At 40.7% G+C, this 17,840-nt stretch overlaps 2 protein-coding genes across 3 annotated transcripts in view; one reads left to right on the forward strand and one right to left on the reverse strand.

The window, feature by feature from the left end:
• The window catches only part of LOC145539796 (uncharacterized), a 634,383-nt gene that overhangs the window by 57,741 nt on the left and 558,802 nt on the right, over positions 1–17,840 (forward strand). The gene's annotated exons all lie outside the window — the stretch shown is intronic.
• CPB1 (carboxypeptidase B1) overlaps positions 5,953–17,840 on the reverse strand; it is a 34,789-nt gene continuing 22,901 nt past the window's right edge. The window contains exons 10-11 of the mRNA XM_081573947.1: positions 8,043–8,127; positions 5,953–6,330 (exon numbers count right to left, since the gene is read on the reverse strand). Coding sequence (XP_081430073.1) covers positions 6,143–6,330; positions 8,043–8,127 — 273 coding nt within the window. The 3' untranslated portion in view covers positions 5,953–6,142. The remainder of the gene's footprint in view (positions 6,331–8,042; positions 8,128–17,840) is intronic.

Raw genomic sequence — 17,840 nt, forward strand, 5'->3', positions numbered from 1 at the left:
TGGGAAGGACACTTTTATTTGAGGATCTAAGTAAAGGTTGGAAGGATCCTGGTTTTTCTTAAGACTTTGGTGATAAACAATCTTTGACTTCTTAACGTCTGTTGCGTATTGACAATTCCTTGTTTCTGGAGTAGGACATAGGTATGTGATGCTTTAAGACCTGCCATTCCTCCCCAATCTATTGATTTCAAGAATATTTTGGAGCTCTTTATCTCTTGGCAGGCGTAGTTCAGTACAACCTTATATTGCTGCATTGAGGTTTATGAGAGGTCTTGGAATATTTATGGAGTAGGATGAGTAGTTGTTGGACACTATATCATTTTAGGGTTGACTGTGTAAGGTGGCATGGTGTTTCACAGGTTAAATTAACCTCTTTAAAAAGATATCTAAAGTTGAATGCTTCACATAACAGTAATTTTCCATCTTTCTGGGTCTTTGCACTCCTAGGATTTTTGTGTGTCTAGACACAGTTAAAAATATCACTTTATTTTTTTAAAGTATGCTTTTCTTCATATTTTTCAAACATTATCACCATAAAGGAAATATCCTAGAAAATGGAAGTGAATGTTCTCGTGTGATTTACTAGAATTCTTCAAATAATTCTCTGTCTGTAAATCAAATATAGTAAACTGACGGAATACCTTTACATATTTCATAAAGGAAATGTCAGAAAGACAAATTGCTGCCTTTAGTTATGGATACTGTATGTTTAACATGGAACCGAAACTGCCCTGTAGAGTGCTGCAGAGAAACATGTCTTTACTAGTTGCATGAAAGGTGGTGTTTCTGGACAGAGACATGGATGTGTGATTCAGGCAGTGTCAGATGGGGCTAGAGAGGGATGACTACCTGCTCAAATGAGATGACCTAAGAGGCTCCTCACAGCCCCATATTGCCACCAAATAACCTTATTAATTGCATAGTTCCTCCTGTCTTCCTTCTACACCTGAAATTCTCTCTTTGATCAATTCATACAGGTTATCTGGCAAAGCAGATGAATACATGAGATGTGATTCTAGCAGAACTCCCATTCTCCAGGCTGGAAAACCAGTCTTGCTAGTCTTGTGGCAACACCATCTGAGATAGGAAAGATCCAGGGAGCTGTTCCTGTGCTGTCTGTTAATTGCTGCTTTGGAGAGGTGAGAGTTGGGGACTGAAGGAAGAGCTTGGAGCCTGTCCTAGGTCCCGAGGGTGAGAGTACGTCGCAGGAAGGATAAAGAGAGGAGCCTTCACAGTCAGGGGCTCCTGTGTAGGCAAGGCTGGGCGGCGTCCGGTCTGCCAAAGCAGTAGCCTGTGGTCAGCCAGGCAGGAGGGTACATGGTACCATTGTACTGGGAAGGCCAAATGCAGAAACTTCTCTTTCTCTTTTTCTCTCAGTCTTTACTAGTCTTTACAAGGCTCAGGCAAGTGACACTGCTAACCTGCCAGCTGTTAAGTTTCAGTTGCAAGAGACAGAGCCAAAATGTCTCAAGTGCAGGAAATCTCAGATACATGGATTTTATTTGCTTTCCTATGCTTTATTCTTCTTAAAAATTCCTTGGAATTTTAGAAATGCCCATATAGACTCCTAATTTCCGCTTTAAAGCACTGAACTTAGGGCCACAGCATCCCTTAGAGGTTGATGCTCCCTGCTAAAGGTAGGGTGAGGGAGTGTCCTGTGGAGCTGTCTATGAATTGAATGATACACCTCCATCAAGGTAACTTCACTCCAGTAACTGGTTGAGTTATCCTTGCAGTTCACATGGATAGAACTTAAATAGAATAGGGGAAAGATGATTTTGCTAAATTACATTCATTTTTAAAGTTAGCATCAGTACTGCTTAAAACTTTATGAGAATTTCTATTTTTGCACTTAAGGGTCTCTCCTTTGCTGTGTCTACTTAAATGATTTATTTTTTAAAAAATAAATGATATATTGATATTACTAAATTATTTTGAAGAGGATTGCCTCACAAATTATAGCAGCTGCACTGCTACCATCTAGTGGACAATTAATGCAATTAATCATTCTTTGGCTTGACAACTTCTGAACAAGTGACGAGTGGATTCTGTTTTTGAATAGACACTGTCACAGCTACTTTAATGTATTATGCTATATATGGAATCCTGTTTACCTTGACTCCACATGGAAAACAATGAGGTCATGTTTCGCTTTATGATTTTAAAGTAAGCAATGCCCCTCCCATTAAAATCTAAATACATATTATTATATTTTAAAATTTGAACTTTGCTCATTATGCTTGCTCCTTGGATGAAAACCTATGACAAACCTAGACAGAGTATTAAAAAGTAGAGACATCACTTTGCTGACAAAAGTCCATATAGTCCAAGTTATGGTTTTTCCAGTAGTTACATACGGATGTGAGAATTAGACTATAAAGAAGGCTGAGTGATGAAGGATTGATACTTTTGAACTGTGGTGCTGGAGAAAACTCTTGAGAGTCCGCTGGGCAGCAAGGAGATCAAACCAGTCAATCCTAAAAGAAATCAACCCTGAATATTCATTGGAAGGACTGATGCTGAAGCTCCAATATTTTGGTCACCTGATGCAAAGAGCTGACTCACTGGAAAAGAGTTTGACGCTAGGAAAGATTCAGGGCAAGAGGAGACTGGGGCAGAAGAGGATGAGATGGTTGAATGGCATCACCGACTCAGTGGTCATGAGTTTGGGCAAACTCCGAGAGATAGTGAAGGACAGGGAAGCCTGGTGTGCTGCAGTCCATGGGGTTGCAAATAGTCGGACACGATTGAACAACTGAACAATGACAACAATACTCTCCATTATTAGCATGTTCAGTTTTAATTCTGGAAAATTTCAAGTCATATTTGATGTACAAGTCAAAGTGTTATTTTTGCCTCTTTTATTTTAGGCCCAACAGGTTCAGTCAGGGTCCCTGGCCCCTTCTTATTTCACGTCCAATTTTCTTTCCACACTGTAGCCTGACTGGTATGTTGTTTTTTTTTTTTTAAACCCAAAACTCTGATCATGTCATTTATAATTTAACATCTTCAATGGCTTCTCATTGTTCTCTTAAAAATTTTATTTGTATTTTTTTTGGCCACGCTCTGTGGCATGTGGGTTCTTCGTGCCCCAACCAGGGATTGAACCCATGTACCTGCATTGGGAGCATGGATTCAACCACTGGACCACCAGGACAGTCACTTATTGCTCTTTTTTAATTGAATGAAAGATTCTTTAAATTCTATACTGTTTTACAGATTTCAGAAGTTTCACACACATGATTTCATATAATCCCATAATAACCCCCTTTTCCTCCTACGCTTACATTACCCCTCCCCACTCCCCTCTCCCCACTAGTAACCACTAGTTTGTTCTCTGTTGTCTGTGAGTCTGCTTTTTTGTCTTATTCACTAGTTTGTTGTATTTTTTCACTTATTTTTTATATAAGTGATATTGTACAGTATTTGTCTTTCTCTGTCTGACTTATTCCACTTAGCATGCTGCTGCTGCTCCTAGGTCGCTTCAGTCATGTCCGACTCTGTGTGACCCTATGGACAGCAGCCCACCAGGCTCCTCTGTCCACAGGATTCTCTAGGCAAGAATACTGGAGTGGGTTGCCATTTCCTTCTCCATCGCTTAGCATAATGCCTTCCATATCTACCATTTGGTGCAAATGGCAAAATTTCATTAATGTTTATGAATGAGCTCTATTCTGTTGTATATATGGACCACATCTTCTTTATTTTTTTGTCTGTTGACGGACAGTTAGGTTGCTACAATATATTGGCAACTGTAAATAGTATTGCTGTGAACATGGGTGTGGCACATATCATTTCACATTAGTGTTTATATTTGTTTGGATATATACCCAGGAGTGGAATTACTGGGTTATATGGTAGTTTAATTTTTAGTTTTTTGAGAAACCTCCATACTGTTTTCCGCAGTGGCTGCACCAGTGTACATTCCCACCAGCAGTGTAGGAGTGTTCCCTATTCTCCACATTCTTGCCAACATTTGTTATTTGTGTTCTTTTTGATGTTAGCCATTCTGACATGTGTGAGGTAATATCTCATTGTTTTCATTTGCATTTCCCTGATGGTTAGCGATATTGAGCATCTTTTCATGTTTCTCTTGGCTGTCTGCATTTCTGCTTTGGAGAAGTGTCTGTTTCATTCTTCTGCCCATTTTTAATCCAGTTGTTTATTTTTTGTTGTTCAGTTTTATATATGTTGGGTATTAGCCCCTCATCAGTCAAATGATGTCAAATATCTTCCCCCATTCATTGGGTTGTCTTTTGTTTTGTTGATGGTTTTCTTTGCTGTGCAAAAGCTTTTAAGTTTAGCTAGGTCCCATTTGTTCCTTTTTCCTTTACTTATTTATCTATGGCAAAGGAGGTAAGAATATACAATGGAGAAAGACAGTCTTTTCAATAAATGGTGCTGGGAGAACTGGATAGCTGCTTGTAAAAGAATGAAATTAGAGCATTCTCTAATAACATATACAAAAATAAACTCAAGATGGATTAAAGACCTAAATGTAAGACTGGATACTATGAAACTCCTAGAGGAAATCAGAGACACACTCTTTGACACAAATTGCAGCAGTGGATCCATCTTCTAAGGATCCAAAATGTGTCTCTTTGTTCTTAGACCAGTGTTCCAAATCCTTAACCTGACCTCTAAACCTGCCTGATATGATCCTCAACTCTTTCCTCAGCCCTTACACCTGCCCCATCTTCCCTCAGTTCTCTGAGTTCCACCCTTTCTGGCTTTCTTCTTACAGCTTCTGCATAGTTAATAGTGCCTGGAAGGGGTACTCCGTTCATCCAGATAATCGTTCTTCAGTTCAGCACTTCCTGAGCTTTCTCCTCTACTTCAGATCAGTAATATAAATTAAATCACTAGCTATTACATAATAGTTCAGTTCAGTCTCTCAGTTGTGTCCGACTCTTTGCGACCCCATGAACCTCAGCACGCCAGGCCTCCCTGTCCATCACCAACTCCTGGAGTCCACCCAAACCCATGTCCATTGAGTCAGTGATGCCATCCAACCATCTCATCCTCTGTTGTCCCCTTCTCCTCCTGCCCTCAATCTTTCGCATCATCAGGGTATTTCAAATGAGTCAGCTCTTTGCATCAGGTGGCCAAAGTATTGGAGTTTCGGCTTCAACATCAGTCCTTCCAATGAACAACCAGGACTGATCTCCTTTAGGATGGACTCGTTTGATCTCCTTGCAGTCCAAGGGACTCTCAAGAGTCTTCTCCAACACCACAGTTCAAAAGCATCAATTCTTCTGCGCTCAGCTTTCTTTATAGTCCAACTCACATCCATACATGACCACTGGAAAAACCATAGCCTTGACTAGATGGACCTTTGTTGGCAAAGTAATGTCTCTGCTTTTTAATATGCTCTGTAGGTTGGTCATAACTTTCCTTCCAAGGAGTAAGCGTCTTTAATTTCATGGCTGCAATCACCATCTGCAGTGATTTTGGAGCCCCCCAAAATAAAGTCAGCCACTGTTTCCACTGATTCCCCATCTATTTGCCATGAAGTGATGGGACTGGATGCCTTGATCTTAGCTTACATAATAAGTTAAATCATTATTTGTTTCATGTCTGTCATCTCAAATGGCCTGTACAACCATTAAGGGCAGGCATGTTTTCTTTCTTTTTTGTCGCTCGGTCCTCAGTTGCTTAGCAAAGTACTTGCGTGTAGTAAACAGCTCAGAAAATAACTTGAATGAGCTGATGTGAAAGCTAAACTGTGACGAGATTGTTTCACCTATACCATGTCTTACAATCTTAAATTTCTCCTACTTCTTCCTCATCAGCCCCCCACTATAACCTGGACATCTCTGCAATCTACCATGATTGGCAGTACCCCCAATGACTTCAACTCCTTGTAGGCTGACCTACATCATTGGTTGTGCACAGCTTGCTTAGTCATATGTTCATATCTTTTCCCCCCAAAGAATCAGACAGTCTGTCAGGTTTTTTAGTTATACTGATTCACTTTTATTATGATCAATATTAAAGATCCAAGTAGCTTGATAGACTCAGAAGCTTAAAAGAAAGATGAGGATCTGGAAAAAAAAGAAACATCCAGGCCCACAAAAGTAGGAATTCAGGATAGAAGAGAAACCGAGTGAATATTCAGAAATCCAGCTCTTAGCACTCTGGCTCAGTACAGATGTTCCAGGACATAGCTGGTAACGTATTTGATGGCCAGCATTGTCTCCTCACAGGTTGGCTGGATCTGGGATTCAGGGAGGACAAAGCCGTATGTGCCTTTATCCCGGAGTTCAAATGTGAAGGAATATTGGATTCCTTGGTCATAAGCCCAGTCATCAGAGCCCCCAGCAGCAGGATCTGAAATGAGCAAATCAAAGGGGAAAAAACACTTTAAATCTAGGAAGGAGATTTAAAATCATGCCAGCTTTCTTTTATAATTACAAATGTTTCGTTGCACAAAATAGTACAGGTAGGGACATTTTCTAGTCACCAAGATTACAAAAGCTATAGGGGCTGTTTTAAAGATTAGTCTAATCTTATCTCTTGGTAAGATTACCTCTTACCTCTACATGGTAAGAGTGATGTGTTTAATACTTCAGGATGTGATCAGTAATATATATATATATATATATATACACTCAGTGTGCTTCTCTGCTGTGGTAAACTGTCACACTTACATAGTGTGTGATTTGTTTACAACATATATATATAGTTCTTGGGAAAATAATGTGTATCTCCTAGAAAAATAAGGAAAACTGCATGATGATTGGTGAGAGGAGAGGACTCTGAGCCTTGCTGAAACTGTACTGAATGATGAAACTGGAGCAGCTCAAGGGCAGGGCTGGGTCTTCATTTTTGTTTCTTTGGGATCTAACATATGGCCTGGCATAGATTAGACATTCATTCAGCAACAGTTATGGTGTCATTCATTTATTCAGTTGTTCATTCATTCATTCATTCATTCCACAGTTGTACAGTTCTCATTGAACAGCAGGCCATGTGCTCAACTTTGGAGATACTAGGACAAAGGAAAGACATGGCCCCTGCCCTCCAAGGACTTATGGTATAATGGGAAAAGAAATCTCATTGAACTGGCCTGAATAAAACTTCTATGAAGTTCACAGTATGTGAATAGATGAGTTATTTCTAATAGAACCCCCTTAAGAAAATAGTATACCCCATCTGATACAGAGAAGTTTAATAAAGGACAAGAATACAGAAAACTGTATTCTACATGAAGCTTTTTTTTTTTAAAACCCTCATGATTGGAGGAGCCTCTCCAGCTGCATTGAAGGCCATTGATGGTGAGGCTGGCCATTTTCTCCCTTATATTTCTGGTCCTTTAAGGCCTGGGGCAGAAGAAAATCATGCAAAGGCAAATATATGTAGAAATTGAAAATGGAACCTGCAGTATGTGCTTTCTCAGTGAAATCAAACTGTAGCACCAAGGCCCTGGGGTCCAGCCCATAACTAACTCTTTTGCTACTTGCTTGCACCCCATGAAAACAGCTTAAGCCTGAAGTAGCCCTTTGAAACTTCAGTCTGTTTAGCCAAGCAAACCTTCCCTCTATTGCTTTTCCCCAGCAATTGTTTTTCCAGATAAAGCTTCTGTGTCATCGTCCTGGGAAACCATTCCTGATACGGTGGGTTGGGTTGGCTAGTCTTTGGGTGTGCTTTGTTCTTGTACATCCTTCTGTCTCAGCAGTTTGCACCTGTATGGCATGAACTCTTCCTGCTTCCCTGCTGTGGGCTCTTGGAAGATGGCTCTGGTCTCCCTCCTTCCCTTTTCCTTCCCTCTTGCCTTCTCTCTGTCCTGCCTTCCTTTCTCCACTGGCACTTCTTGAGGGCCTGGCATGGGGGTAGATGCTCAGTAGATGTTTACAGAGAGCAGATGTGTCCATGAGTTGAAAGGGATATACCCCGCCCCCTTTTGTCTTCTAAACAGAAAACTGATTACATGTTTTATAAAACATTTACTCTCAGGCAAAAGTCACATGCTTTAAATGATAGAAAGGAAAGACTCTGGGGGCTGTCTGTTGCCTTTGCACAGTTCTGAAGCCAAGACTTACAGATCGTTGAAGCTCCTGGGCCGTAGGTGTACTTGGTGCCATGCAGCGTGGCCAGTTCTTTCACGGTACCTTTAGCTAGGGTGTTCTGCAAAAGAGCCAGTGGTACATGAGTGAAGAGATAAAGCGCGCACTGATGAACAGACACCTGTCCATTATTTCTAAGACATCAAAGACATATAAGTCATAATTTGGGTTAGTGTCTTAATCTTATTCAGTGCCCAGCCCCGTTTTGCAGTGAATTTAGTCACACAATCCAAGTGATTCTGGTAGAAAGATGTCTTCCCTAACACCCTGCTCAAGCACCCGGGCTGAGCTTTCCTTTGTCACACACACAGAGTGTGTCATATTGTGTCAGGACCATTAGCTGCCCTCTAAGTTCTCAGTGACTTTTCCTGTCCTTTATCTCAGTGTTCCCAGGGCCTAATGCAGGGTGTGTTACTTAGTGGTTGTGTGTACATGCTAAGTCACTTCAGTTGTATCTGACCCTATGGACTGTAGCCTAACAGGCTCTTCTGTTCATTGGCAAGACTAGAGTCGGTTGCTGTGCCCTTCTCCAAGGGATCTTCCCAACCCAGAGATTGAACTCATGTCTCTTATGTCTCCTGCATTGGCAGGCGGGTTCTTTACCACTAGTGCCACCTGGGAAGCCCACTTAGTGGTTACTCAGTAACTATATTTTTGAAACTCTGAGAATGATAAGCACTCTTCCTACCACATTATTTGAGAATTTGGTACTTACATGTATTTTAAATCATTGTTGGAGTAAAATTTGGGTGTTAGTTGCTCAGTCATGTCCGACTCTTTGTGGCCCCATGGAGTATAGCCTGCCAGGTTCCCCTGTCCATGGGATTCTCCAGGCAAGAATACTGGAGTGGGTTGCCATTTCCTTCTCCAGGGGATCTTCCTGACCCAGGGATTGAACCCGGATCTCCTGCATTGTAGACAGATGCTTTACCATCTGAGCCACCAGAGTGGACAATTCTAAGGAGGAGTGTAGTTCCAGCATGGGAGACTTTTTTAGATTGAAAAATTAGAGAACACTTATTTTATTTCAAAATGCAGAACATTTCAATCCCAGAATTAAGAAAAGTAGTAAGTACTAATTTATTTATTTTTTCTGAGAAGCTGCATCACCTTAAGTTGCCCTCCTGGCCCCTACACTCAGTTCCTCAGGGAGAAGGGCTCTGCATGCAGCTCCTCCCTGTGCTCTAAAGTCTCCAGTGTGCACTGAATCACTTGAAAAGCAAGGCTTGACTTAGCTGTCGGGAGAATACAGATTGGTGAATCTGATTGTTTATTGCAGGAGAATTGGACGTAATTCATTCTGGGTATGAAACTAGCTGTATTTCATACTTTGGCAACATAATTGTCTTGTACATATGCCTGAAAAACTGTGAGGTTGGTGATGACATCAGAATAATTCCATTTTTAAGAAGTAGGAACTTCCCTTACTCCTTGCTCTAATATTAAAACCAGTTTAGTAGTCTTCAGTTAAATTGATGAGGGCATGACTGTAAGACTTTACGAATTTCAGCTCCCAAAGCATGAATGCTTCACCAACCAAATGGTAAATTTGAAAATTTAAAAGGAATTATAAATCATGATCTAAAGCCCAATTTTCTGGTCTGGTCCACTGAAATGATGCAATCAGTTTCTTGGAACTAACTTATTATTCTTAGAGTTTTGAGACAGAAACTTGAACTTGAATTTCAGGGTTTCACTTCCCCTTTTTCCAAACTGGTAAAATAATGTGTGCTTTCTCATACTGTGTGGAATCTTTCCTGTTGTGATGCAAAGGTACTGTTTCTGTTGTTTAATCTTATTCTAACCAGCATACTAGAGTTGGGTCTTCTCTCCATCCCTTAGTCTATTGCCAATTGAAATCAGAATACCCTGTAAACATTGCACAATACTCAGAATACATTGAAAACCATCTTTTAGAGATGTGAAACATGAGGAGGTACTAGGTTTTTTTTTTTGCTAGATAAACAGCATGTGGTGTTTAGTCACTAAGTCATGTCAGACTCTTGCGACCCCATGGACTGTAGCCCGCCAGGCTCCTCTGTCTGTGGGATTCTCCAGGCAAGAATACTGGAGTGGGTTGCCATTTTCTTCTCCAGGGGATCTTCCCTACTCAGGAACTGAACTTGGGTCTCCTGCATTGTAGGCAGATTCTTTACCTAATGAACTACAAGGGAAGCCCTAGATAAATAGCATATTTCCTACATTTCTACAGTTTCCTTAACTTTTGATTCAACCAAGGAAATTTCTATTATTTATTTTTCTGTAAGGTAGAACCTCTGATCCTAAAGAGCTCTTATTCCTTCTCTAGCTGCCTTCCTCAGGCTTTTCTTCTGTTCTGCTTTCCAACCCCACCTTAAGCCATGAATTCTTATTTTTAGTTAGTAGAAATAAGATTCTAATTAGTTCCAGATATGTAATGTACAGCATTGTAACTATAGATAGCAAGACTTCATGGAATACATGAAGATGGCTACGAGAGTAGAGCTTTAGTGTTTTCACTGTAACAACAAAATGACAATTATGTGAGATAGAGACTATGCCAATTAATTAAACATTTTGCAGTATTTATATTTTCAAATCATCACAGTGTACACCTGAAATTTATTTTATCTCCATAAATCTGGAATAAAGGAGATTCTTTACGATTAGTTCCAAATGTGAAAAGTTATGATGACTTTAGGCGATTGAAGACAAGATCATTGTCATTATCTCTTGATCTCCTGCATGTCAGATGGTCTTCAAAGTCTCTCCGTATTTTTATTGGTGTAATGTAATATTTGAGTTATCTGGCAAAATCAAAGAGGCTTACTTGTGATCTGTTATCTCTTTTGATTTATCAACTTATCCATTTAGTCATAACTACCATTAGGGCCACATAAAATGTTTGGTTTCCTTTCCTCAAAGCAATAACCAAGTGCTCTCTAAGCCTTCAGAGACAACTTTTGCAAACAGTTGCTCTGCCTCCGATGCTGAAACAATACCTAAGATTGATGTCAATGTAAAACAGCTCTTGCTGTGCTCTTGTCACTGGTGCCCATTGAAGGGACATTTAGTTTGTGTCTCAGTCTTGGCTTTCCTTGTCTTCAGTTGCTCTCTCATCTTGATATCTACCTCCTCACTCACCTGACCATCCCCTCATCACCGCATCCTTGAATGGCTCTCTCGCCTTCTCTCATGAAGTCTGGCCGTGTATCACTTGCCGTGCATCCCCACCTTCTTTCCAAGCCAGGTTGCCCTGAACTGCTTTCATACTGTTCCCTGCCTCTCCTAACCTCCATGACTTTGGGTGTCCTTCTCCCCTTGCAGGAATCCTCTTGCCTTTTTTGTTCACAAGGGGAATTGCCGTTGTTCTTCCAAATTCAGTCTAAATGTCACCTTCTTTGCAAAGCTGCCCCCAACTCTGTGAGGAGCAGCGAGCCCCCCTTCTTTGTGAGGGCTCACATCTCCATAGGAGTTCCTATCACCCTGTGCTGTCATCATTTGTTTTTGCCTCTGTTTGTCCCCCAGTGGAGCTTTTGGTGGGGTGGTGTTGGGGGAGAAGGATTCTTGGCTGTTCGTTTTGTATCCTTAGCAGATTGCATAACACCTAGCACATGGTTGCTTGATTGATTTCTCTTCCCGGGGCTGCATGTGGGCGTGGTCTGACTGGGGGTGCAGAGTGCCGAGCTCTACAGAGGCTGGCCTGTGACCCCTGCCCCCCCCCCCGACCTGGGTGGAGATTAGGATGCTTGTGGGGAGAGTGGTGGGACTATGTAGTGGGGGTTGATGGGTTAGCATATTCAGACATTGACCTCTGCTATGCACTTGGCTTATTTCCTTTCATAAAAAAAGTAGAGTCTGTGGACCCTTTCTTTCAGCCCCTCTAAGGCCAAGAGACAAAAAAGTCAGAACAGACATTAATCAACCAAAATATCATATTTTAAATTCCAGTTATGGTAACAAAAATCTCTGGAATCAGTGTGAGTCTTTTCTTTTGACGAGTTCAAATACTTTCACAAATGTTACTCATTTATCTTCCCAACATTATCTGTCCACATTTCATCAACACAGAATTTTCTAGCAGAATGGAATGCCATGTGGGGCAGCACGCTTGGTGAGAATGTTCCAACCAAGCTGGATGACTGACCCCTGCCTATCAGGAATGGTAGAGAGAGAGGTGATTCCTGAATTTGCTAAAATATTAGAGAAGGTAACTCCTTTTCCTTGTGTGTTTCTGTAAAAAGGGACTAAGACAGCTGACAGAAGTCCGGCAGAAACAATAGTATATCAGAGACCATGATTCATATCTTAACACTAATTAATGACACTTTCTATAAAACCTGTTATTTAATGGAGACCTTACATCCTCAATGGGTTCAAAATAAGAACTAACATTTACATAAAACCTTAGACTTTACAAAGAGCTCTTGCTAAGAGCTAGATATTTTTATCCCCATTTTACAGATAAAAGAACTGAAACTCAGAGAGGATAAAAGAACTTGCCCAAGGGCACGCAGCCCTGTAAGAGGCTGACTTGAGCTAGGTTCTTCTTGCTTTAAATCCTGTGCTCTTTTTCACTTCTCCTTGTGGCCTTGGAATACTTCAAAAGAAGTGTTGCTCGAGCTGGTTTTACCAATTGTAAAGAACAGAAGGAAGCTAAATATAAACCAGTCTGAGAGAAAACTTTGCTTTCAGTCAAGGCCAAACATGGCCAGCCTTTATTAATCCTTAGTTAGGAGTTTCCTAGCCCATCTTATGCATGCTTTCTTTTGTCACTTATCTTCTTAAAAAGAGGCCTTGGTCATAGAGCAAAAGACAGAGAGAGTCTAAAATGTCACATCTAACTCAAAGCCCAAGAGACAAAGGGCCAACTCCTGTAACATCTCCCCAGGCTCTGAGCTCCAGGAGGCTGGTGAGATGAACAAGGCTAGGGTGATCTCTTTCAGTGACCTGCATTCCCACGTAACACGTGATCAGGAAGCCCCTGTCTCACGACTGTGCTCGTGGTCCTCACTGCAACCTCTGGTGCACAGCCAGTGTCATGGCAGCGGGGGCTGCCTCTTCTAATCTTCCCCTGGCCCATTCTTACAGTACAAGAGAGCAAAAGCCCCACACTGGCGGTGGGGTATACACCAGTGCAAAGGAGATTTGCTTCAGAACTTTGTTTCTAACTTCAAGTCCTGAGTTTAACCATCCCTCTGGGTGAGTACATGTGATAATGGAAACATCAAAATGATCTGTCGCTGCAGTTTCCTTCCTTCTGTGCTGTGATCCTGGGTAACTTATACCAAGGGACCAGTGAGGAACTGAACTTTTGTAATTTTGGTGCAAAGGGAGAAACCCCCAGGGCCTACTAAGGCAGGGACTGAGGAGAAAGCCTACGAGACTTGAAAAAACAAATATGTTTCTGAGAAGAAGGAAAAGAGTAAACAAGTGCAGACTCTGATTGCAAAGCCTTGAGGTAGGGGAAAAAAAAGACAAGGAGTAACGAAGGGTCTGCTTTAGGAGAGCGGAGCCTGTCTATCTTGGCAGACCCCATGGGGAGCGTGGCAATGCTTTCACTGATGTAAACTAAATTCTTTCTGTGGCTGATCTAAATATGTGTTTTTTAGCTCTTTAGAATTCAAGTAAAATGTGAAGCATGAGTCAGCTGAAGCTGCAAAGCCCAGAATTTTTTTTTTTTTTTTGATGGCAGTGGTGCTTCTTCCAAATAAATGCAGTATAATGGGGATGTACTGTCTTGCACTTGGGCTTTGTAGAAAATTGTAAACTGTGTGTGTGTGTAGGTGTAAGATCCTGTGAAAGCCAGGGACTCTGGCCAGGAATGAGACTTTTCTTATCTTTGCTTAAAGCGGGGTTTCTCAACCTTGGTGCTTTTGACAGGTGGGCTGGGTCATCCTGTGTGTGGGGGCTGAACTGTGCATTGTAGGAGTTGATCAGCCTCCCCTGGCTTCTGTCCACTGCGTGCCAGGAGCACTCCCACAGTTAAAACAATCAACCCCCTCCGGCCCAGTCAACATTGCCAAATGTCCTCTGGGGGAAGGGAAGGAGGCAAAAATCAGCTTAAAGTCAGATAAAAGATATAATTATGTTAAAGAAGAAAGTATTGTAGAGAAAATGAATGAAAAAGAAGACAACTGGTTTTCAAGATGCTCTGAATGCCTTATTTTGTTTTCCTCTCCTGACCATGGTACAAGTACCTCCTCAGTACTGCTGCTAGGTCACTCCTACTAGAAGAACACTTTACTTCCAGGGTGGCTATAACCAAAGGCAGGTTACCCAGTTACATTTAAATTTCAGATAAACAATGAATGTTTTTCCAGTAAAGTCTGTCCCATGAGCTATTTGGAACATACTTAAACACTAAAAATTATTTGTTGTTTATCTGAAATCAGATCTAACTGGAAGTCCTGTATTTGACCTGGCAGTTCTGTTTATCAGGTCACTGGCTCCAGGGCCTGCTGTGTGACACAGGGTTCATTCTGACATCCTGGTCCCTCCATAGTCTGCTTACCTCCCTCCCACTCTTCCTTCCAGAAAACACTCATAACAGGCTGACCCCTGTCTACTCCCTTCTTATGGCAGGAACCATGGTTTCTGCTGAGCACTTAATAGGTGCTCAGTAGAATTTCTGGCAATTGCCTTATGAGTCACCAGACCCTGCAGGAGAATTTTAACAGGCCAAGAAGCCACTTTAAAAATGGTAAATCAGCAACTGTCTCTCCAGTCAAAGAAATTCTGCAGTTGTCATTTAAAATTCTTTTGTTTTATAAGTGAGATTAGAAATTCTGAGAAAGCTCCTGAAGCAGATGTGTGCTTCAAGTCCTATCTGCCTTGACTGCTGGCAGCCGGCCTGACAGACGGGCTCTGACCCTGTTACTCTTGCTATTAGGAAGGGACATGGTGACAGCTGTGATAGAGCGTGCTCATGACCCTGTAATTGCCCGCCTCCTAATCACAATATTTCTTCCCTCTGATATTTATGCTTATCTCTAATCATAGTCTTGGTTTATGCTCACATGCTTGAGTGGAACAGTGCGTTTCTATCTTGGTGGCTCATTAACTAAAACTTTAATGAAGAGGTAGTGAGGTGTCACTGGGCTAGATGGTATTAGAATTTAGAAATGGATTTCTATCTTTTGGTCAAGGTCAATAATTTTTCAGAAATTATTAGCCTGTTATATCTCTCCTGGTTTATGTATGTATACCCATGAAGGGATGGGCCAGAATCATAAAGACTGGGCCCTGAGAAGTCAGGGATCTTAGTTGGCCAGTGTAAATCCTTAGCAGTGTCCAGGGCTAGAAGTAATAATGGTATATTTGTGGGGTAAAAGATTTTATTTAATGAAAGGTCTTTTGCAAACCGGCTATATGGGGCATCAGCATAGAACACGGCCATACAAATCTGTGTGTGTGTATGTGTGTGTGTGTGTGTGTTTGGGAATTGGGGTAGCCTAGAGAGTTCTTCTGTGTCCACAAGCTCCATGCGCAAGGTTGCCTCTATTACTGGCCTTGGCTCAGCTAAGCCTTCATTGTCTAAGCTGGAAAATGAGAAAGCAAAACCAGGGAAATTTCAAGATTCCCACTTGTGAAGTTCTGTTCCTGCTTTTGAATTTAGAAGTAGTATTATAGTAATAATCATTGTTAACAGTACCATGTAGCCCTCTTTGGGAAGAAAGTAGACCAAAGATTGTGAGATTCTCTATGCTCAATAAATAGAAGGATATGGATTGGTTTGGGAGCCTTTTTAATTATGTCTCCCAGTTTTTATTTCCTCTGATGATAAAGAGGTCATATAACTCAATATTTCATTACCCTTTAGAATTTTGGAGCTGTAAGTATATTCTTTTCTGAGTCTTAAAACTTCGTTTGAAGATAATGATAGATATATATTGCAGTAAATACTGAGATTGGACAGTTTATGAAGCCACTTGAAAACTCACAGTACATTTTGTATTCTTTCTTTAAATAATTATGGTGTGTGTAAAAGTAGTTTGCTGTCAGGAGAGCATGTGCATGTAAGATGCACTTATGTTTCCTCAAACTTTGTACTCATCTGATGGAGATATATTTTTTGGTAGCCTTTGTAATCCATACTATTACTTCTGTACTTTTATTTCATTGGTCTTTTGCTTTCTCATCTCTGCCCTTTTTCCCCCTGAAAGTTGTCCTATGATATGAGTAACTGTCATGTAATCTCCATGTAAGATTTTTCAGAAATGCAGCCATATACATTTTTATTACAACTCTGATATAAAAGGATTGCTGCTTATGGTATGTTCTAACTTTGGACTGAAACTGCTAATGTTTCTGTCTAGAATAATTTCCTTCTGACTATTTCACTGAAGCATACTTTTTGCTACAAATATGATCTTATAAGTTTTAGATGTATAAAGAAAAAGAATCATATATATGCTAAAATCTGTATGACAGAATCTGCTTTGCATTGCTCTAAGAAAATCCGAGTTATCTAAAATGTAGTGTGGTACCAATAATTCGTCTTATTAATCTTTTACTATCTTTTGTCTTCTAATAGTGGGGTCCTATTTTTCTAATTGAGAATTAATATGGAGGCACTAGATTTGGGTGGAACATTCATGTTTCTAAGTCAAGACTTTTACTTTTTTTTTAATTGGTATCTTTATTACAAATAAAAACCATGCAAAAGCCAGTATCTTTCTTATTGAGAGACTCTAATTCTCATTTGGCTATACATATGTTTGTAATAACACTGTAGTTATAAGTTGTTCTAGCAAAATGTTCTTAGAAAGTAAGTGAATTGGATTGATACAAAATAAGAACAAGACCGAAAGGATTTCTGGTTAACTATTCAAATGATTTACATTATTTTGGGGTGTCAGATCCTAAATTAATCAAATAATCAAATAATATGAATCTCAGATTTTACTGATGGTAAAGGAGTATATTGTTAATATACTGTATATTGTATATTGACAATATACAGGGCTGTTTATTGTCACCCTGCTTACTTAACTTGTATGCAGAATGCATCATGAGAAATGCTGGGCTGGATGCAGCACAAGCTGAAATCAAGATTGCTGGGAGAAATATCAATAACCTCAGATATGCAGATGACACCACCCTATGGCAGAAAGTGAAGAAGAACTAAAGAGTCTCTTGATGAAAGTGAAAGAGGAGAGTGAAAAAGTTGGCTTAAAACTCAACATTCAGAAAACTAAGATCATGGCATCTGGTCCCATCACTTCATGGCAAATAGATGGGGAAACAATGGAAACAGTGAGAGACTTTATTTTGGGGGGCTCCAAAATCACTGCAAATGGTGACAGCAGCCATGAAATTAAAAGGTGCTTGCTCCTTGGAAGAAAAGTTATGACCAAGCTAGATAGCATATTAAAAAGCAGAGACATTGCTTTGCAAACAAAGGTCTGTCTAGACAAAGCTATGGTTTTTCCAGTAGTCATGTATGGATGTGAGAGTTGGACCATAAAGCTGAGCACTGAAGAATCGATGCTTTTGAACTGTGGTGTTGGAGAAGACTCTTGAGAGTCCCTTGGACTGCAAGGAGATCAAACCAGTCAATCCTAAAGGAAATCAGTCCTGAATATTCATTAGAAGGACTGATACTGAAGCTGAAACTCCAGTACTTTGGCCACCTGATGTGAAGAACTGACTCATTTGAAAACACCCTGATGCTGGGAAAGATTGAAGACAGGAGGAGAAGGGGACAACAGAGGATGAGATGGTTGGATGGCATCACCGACACTATGGACATGAGTTTAAGTAAGCTCCAGGAGTTGGTGATGGACAGGGAGA

This window comes from Giraffa tippelskirchi, chromosome 2 (assembly GCF_054371585.1).
Source record: "Giraffa tippelskirchi isolate mGirTip1 chromosome 2, T2T-mGirTip1v1.2.pri, whole genome shotgun sequence".
NCBI classification, from domain to species: Eukaryota; Metazoa; Chordata; class Mammalia; order Artiodactyla; family Giraffidae; genus Giraffa; species Giraffa tippelskirchi.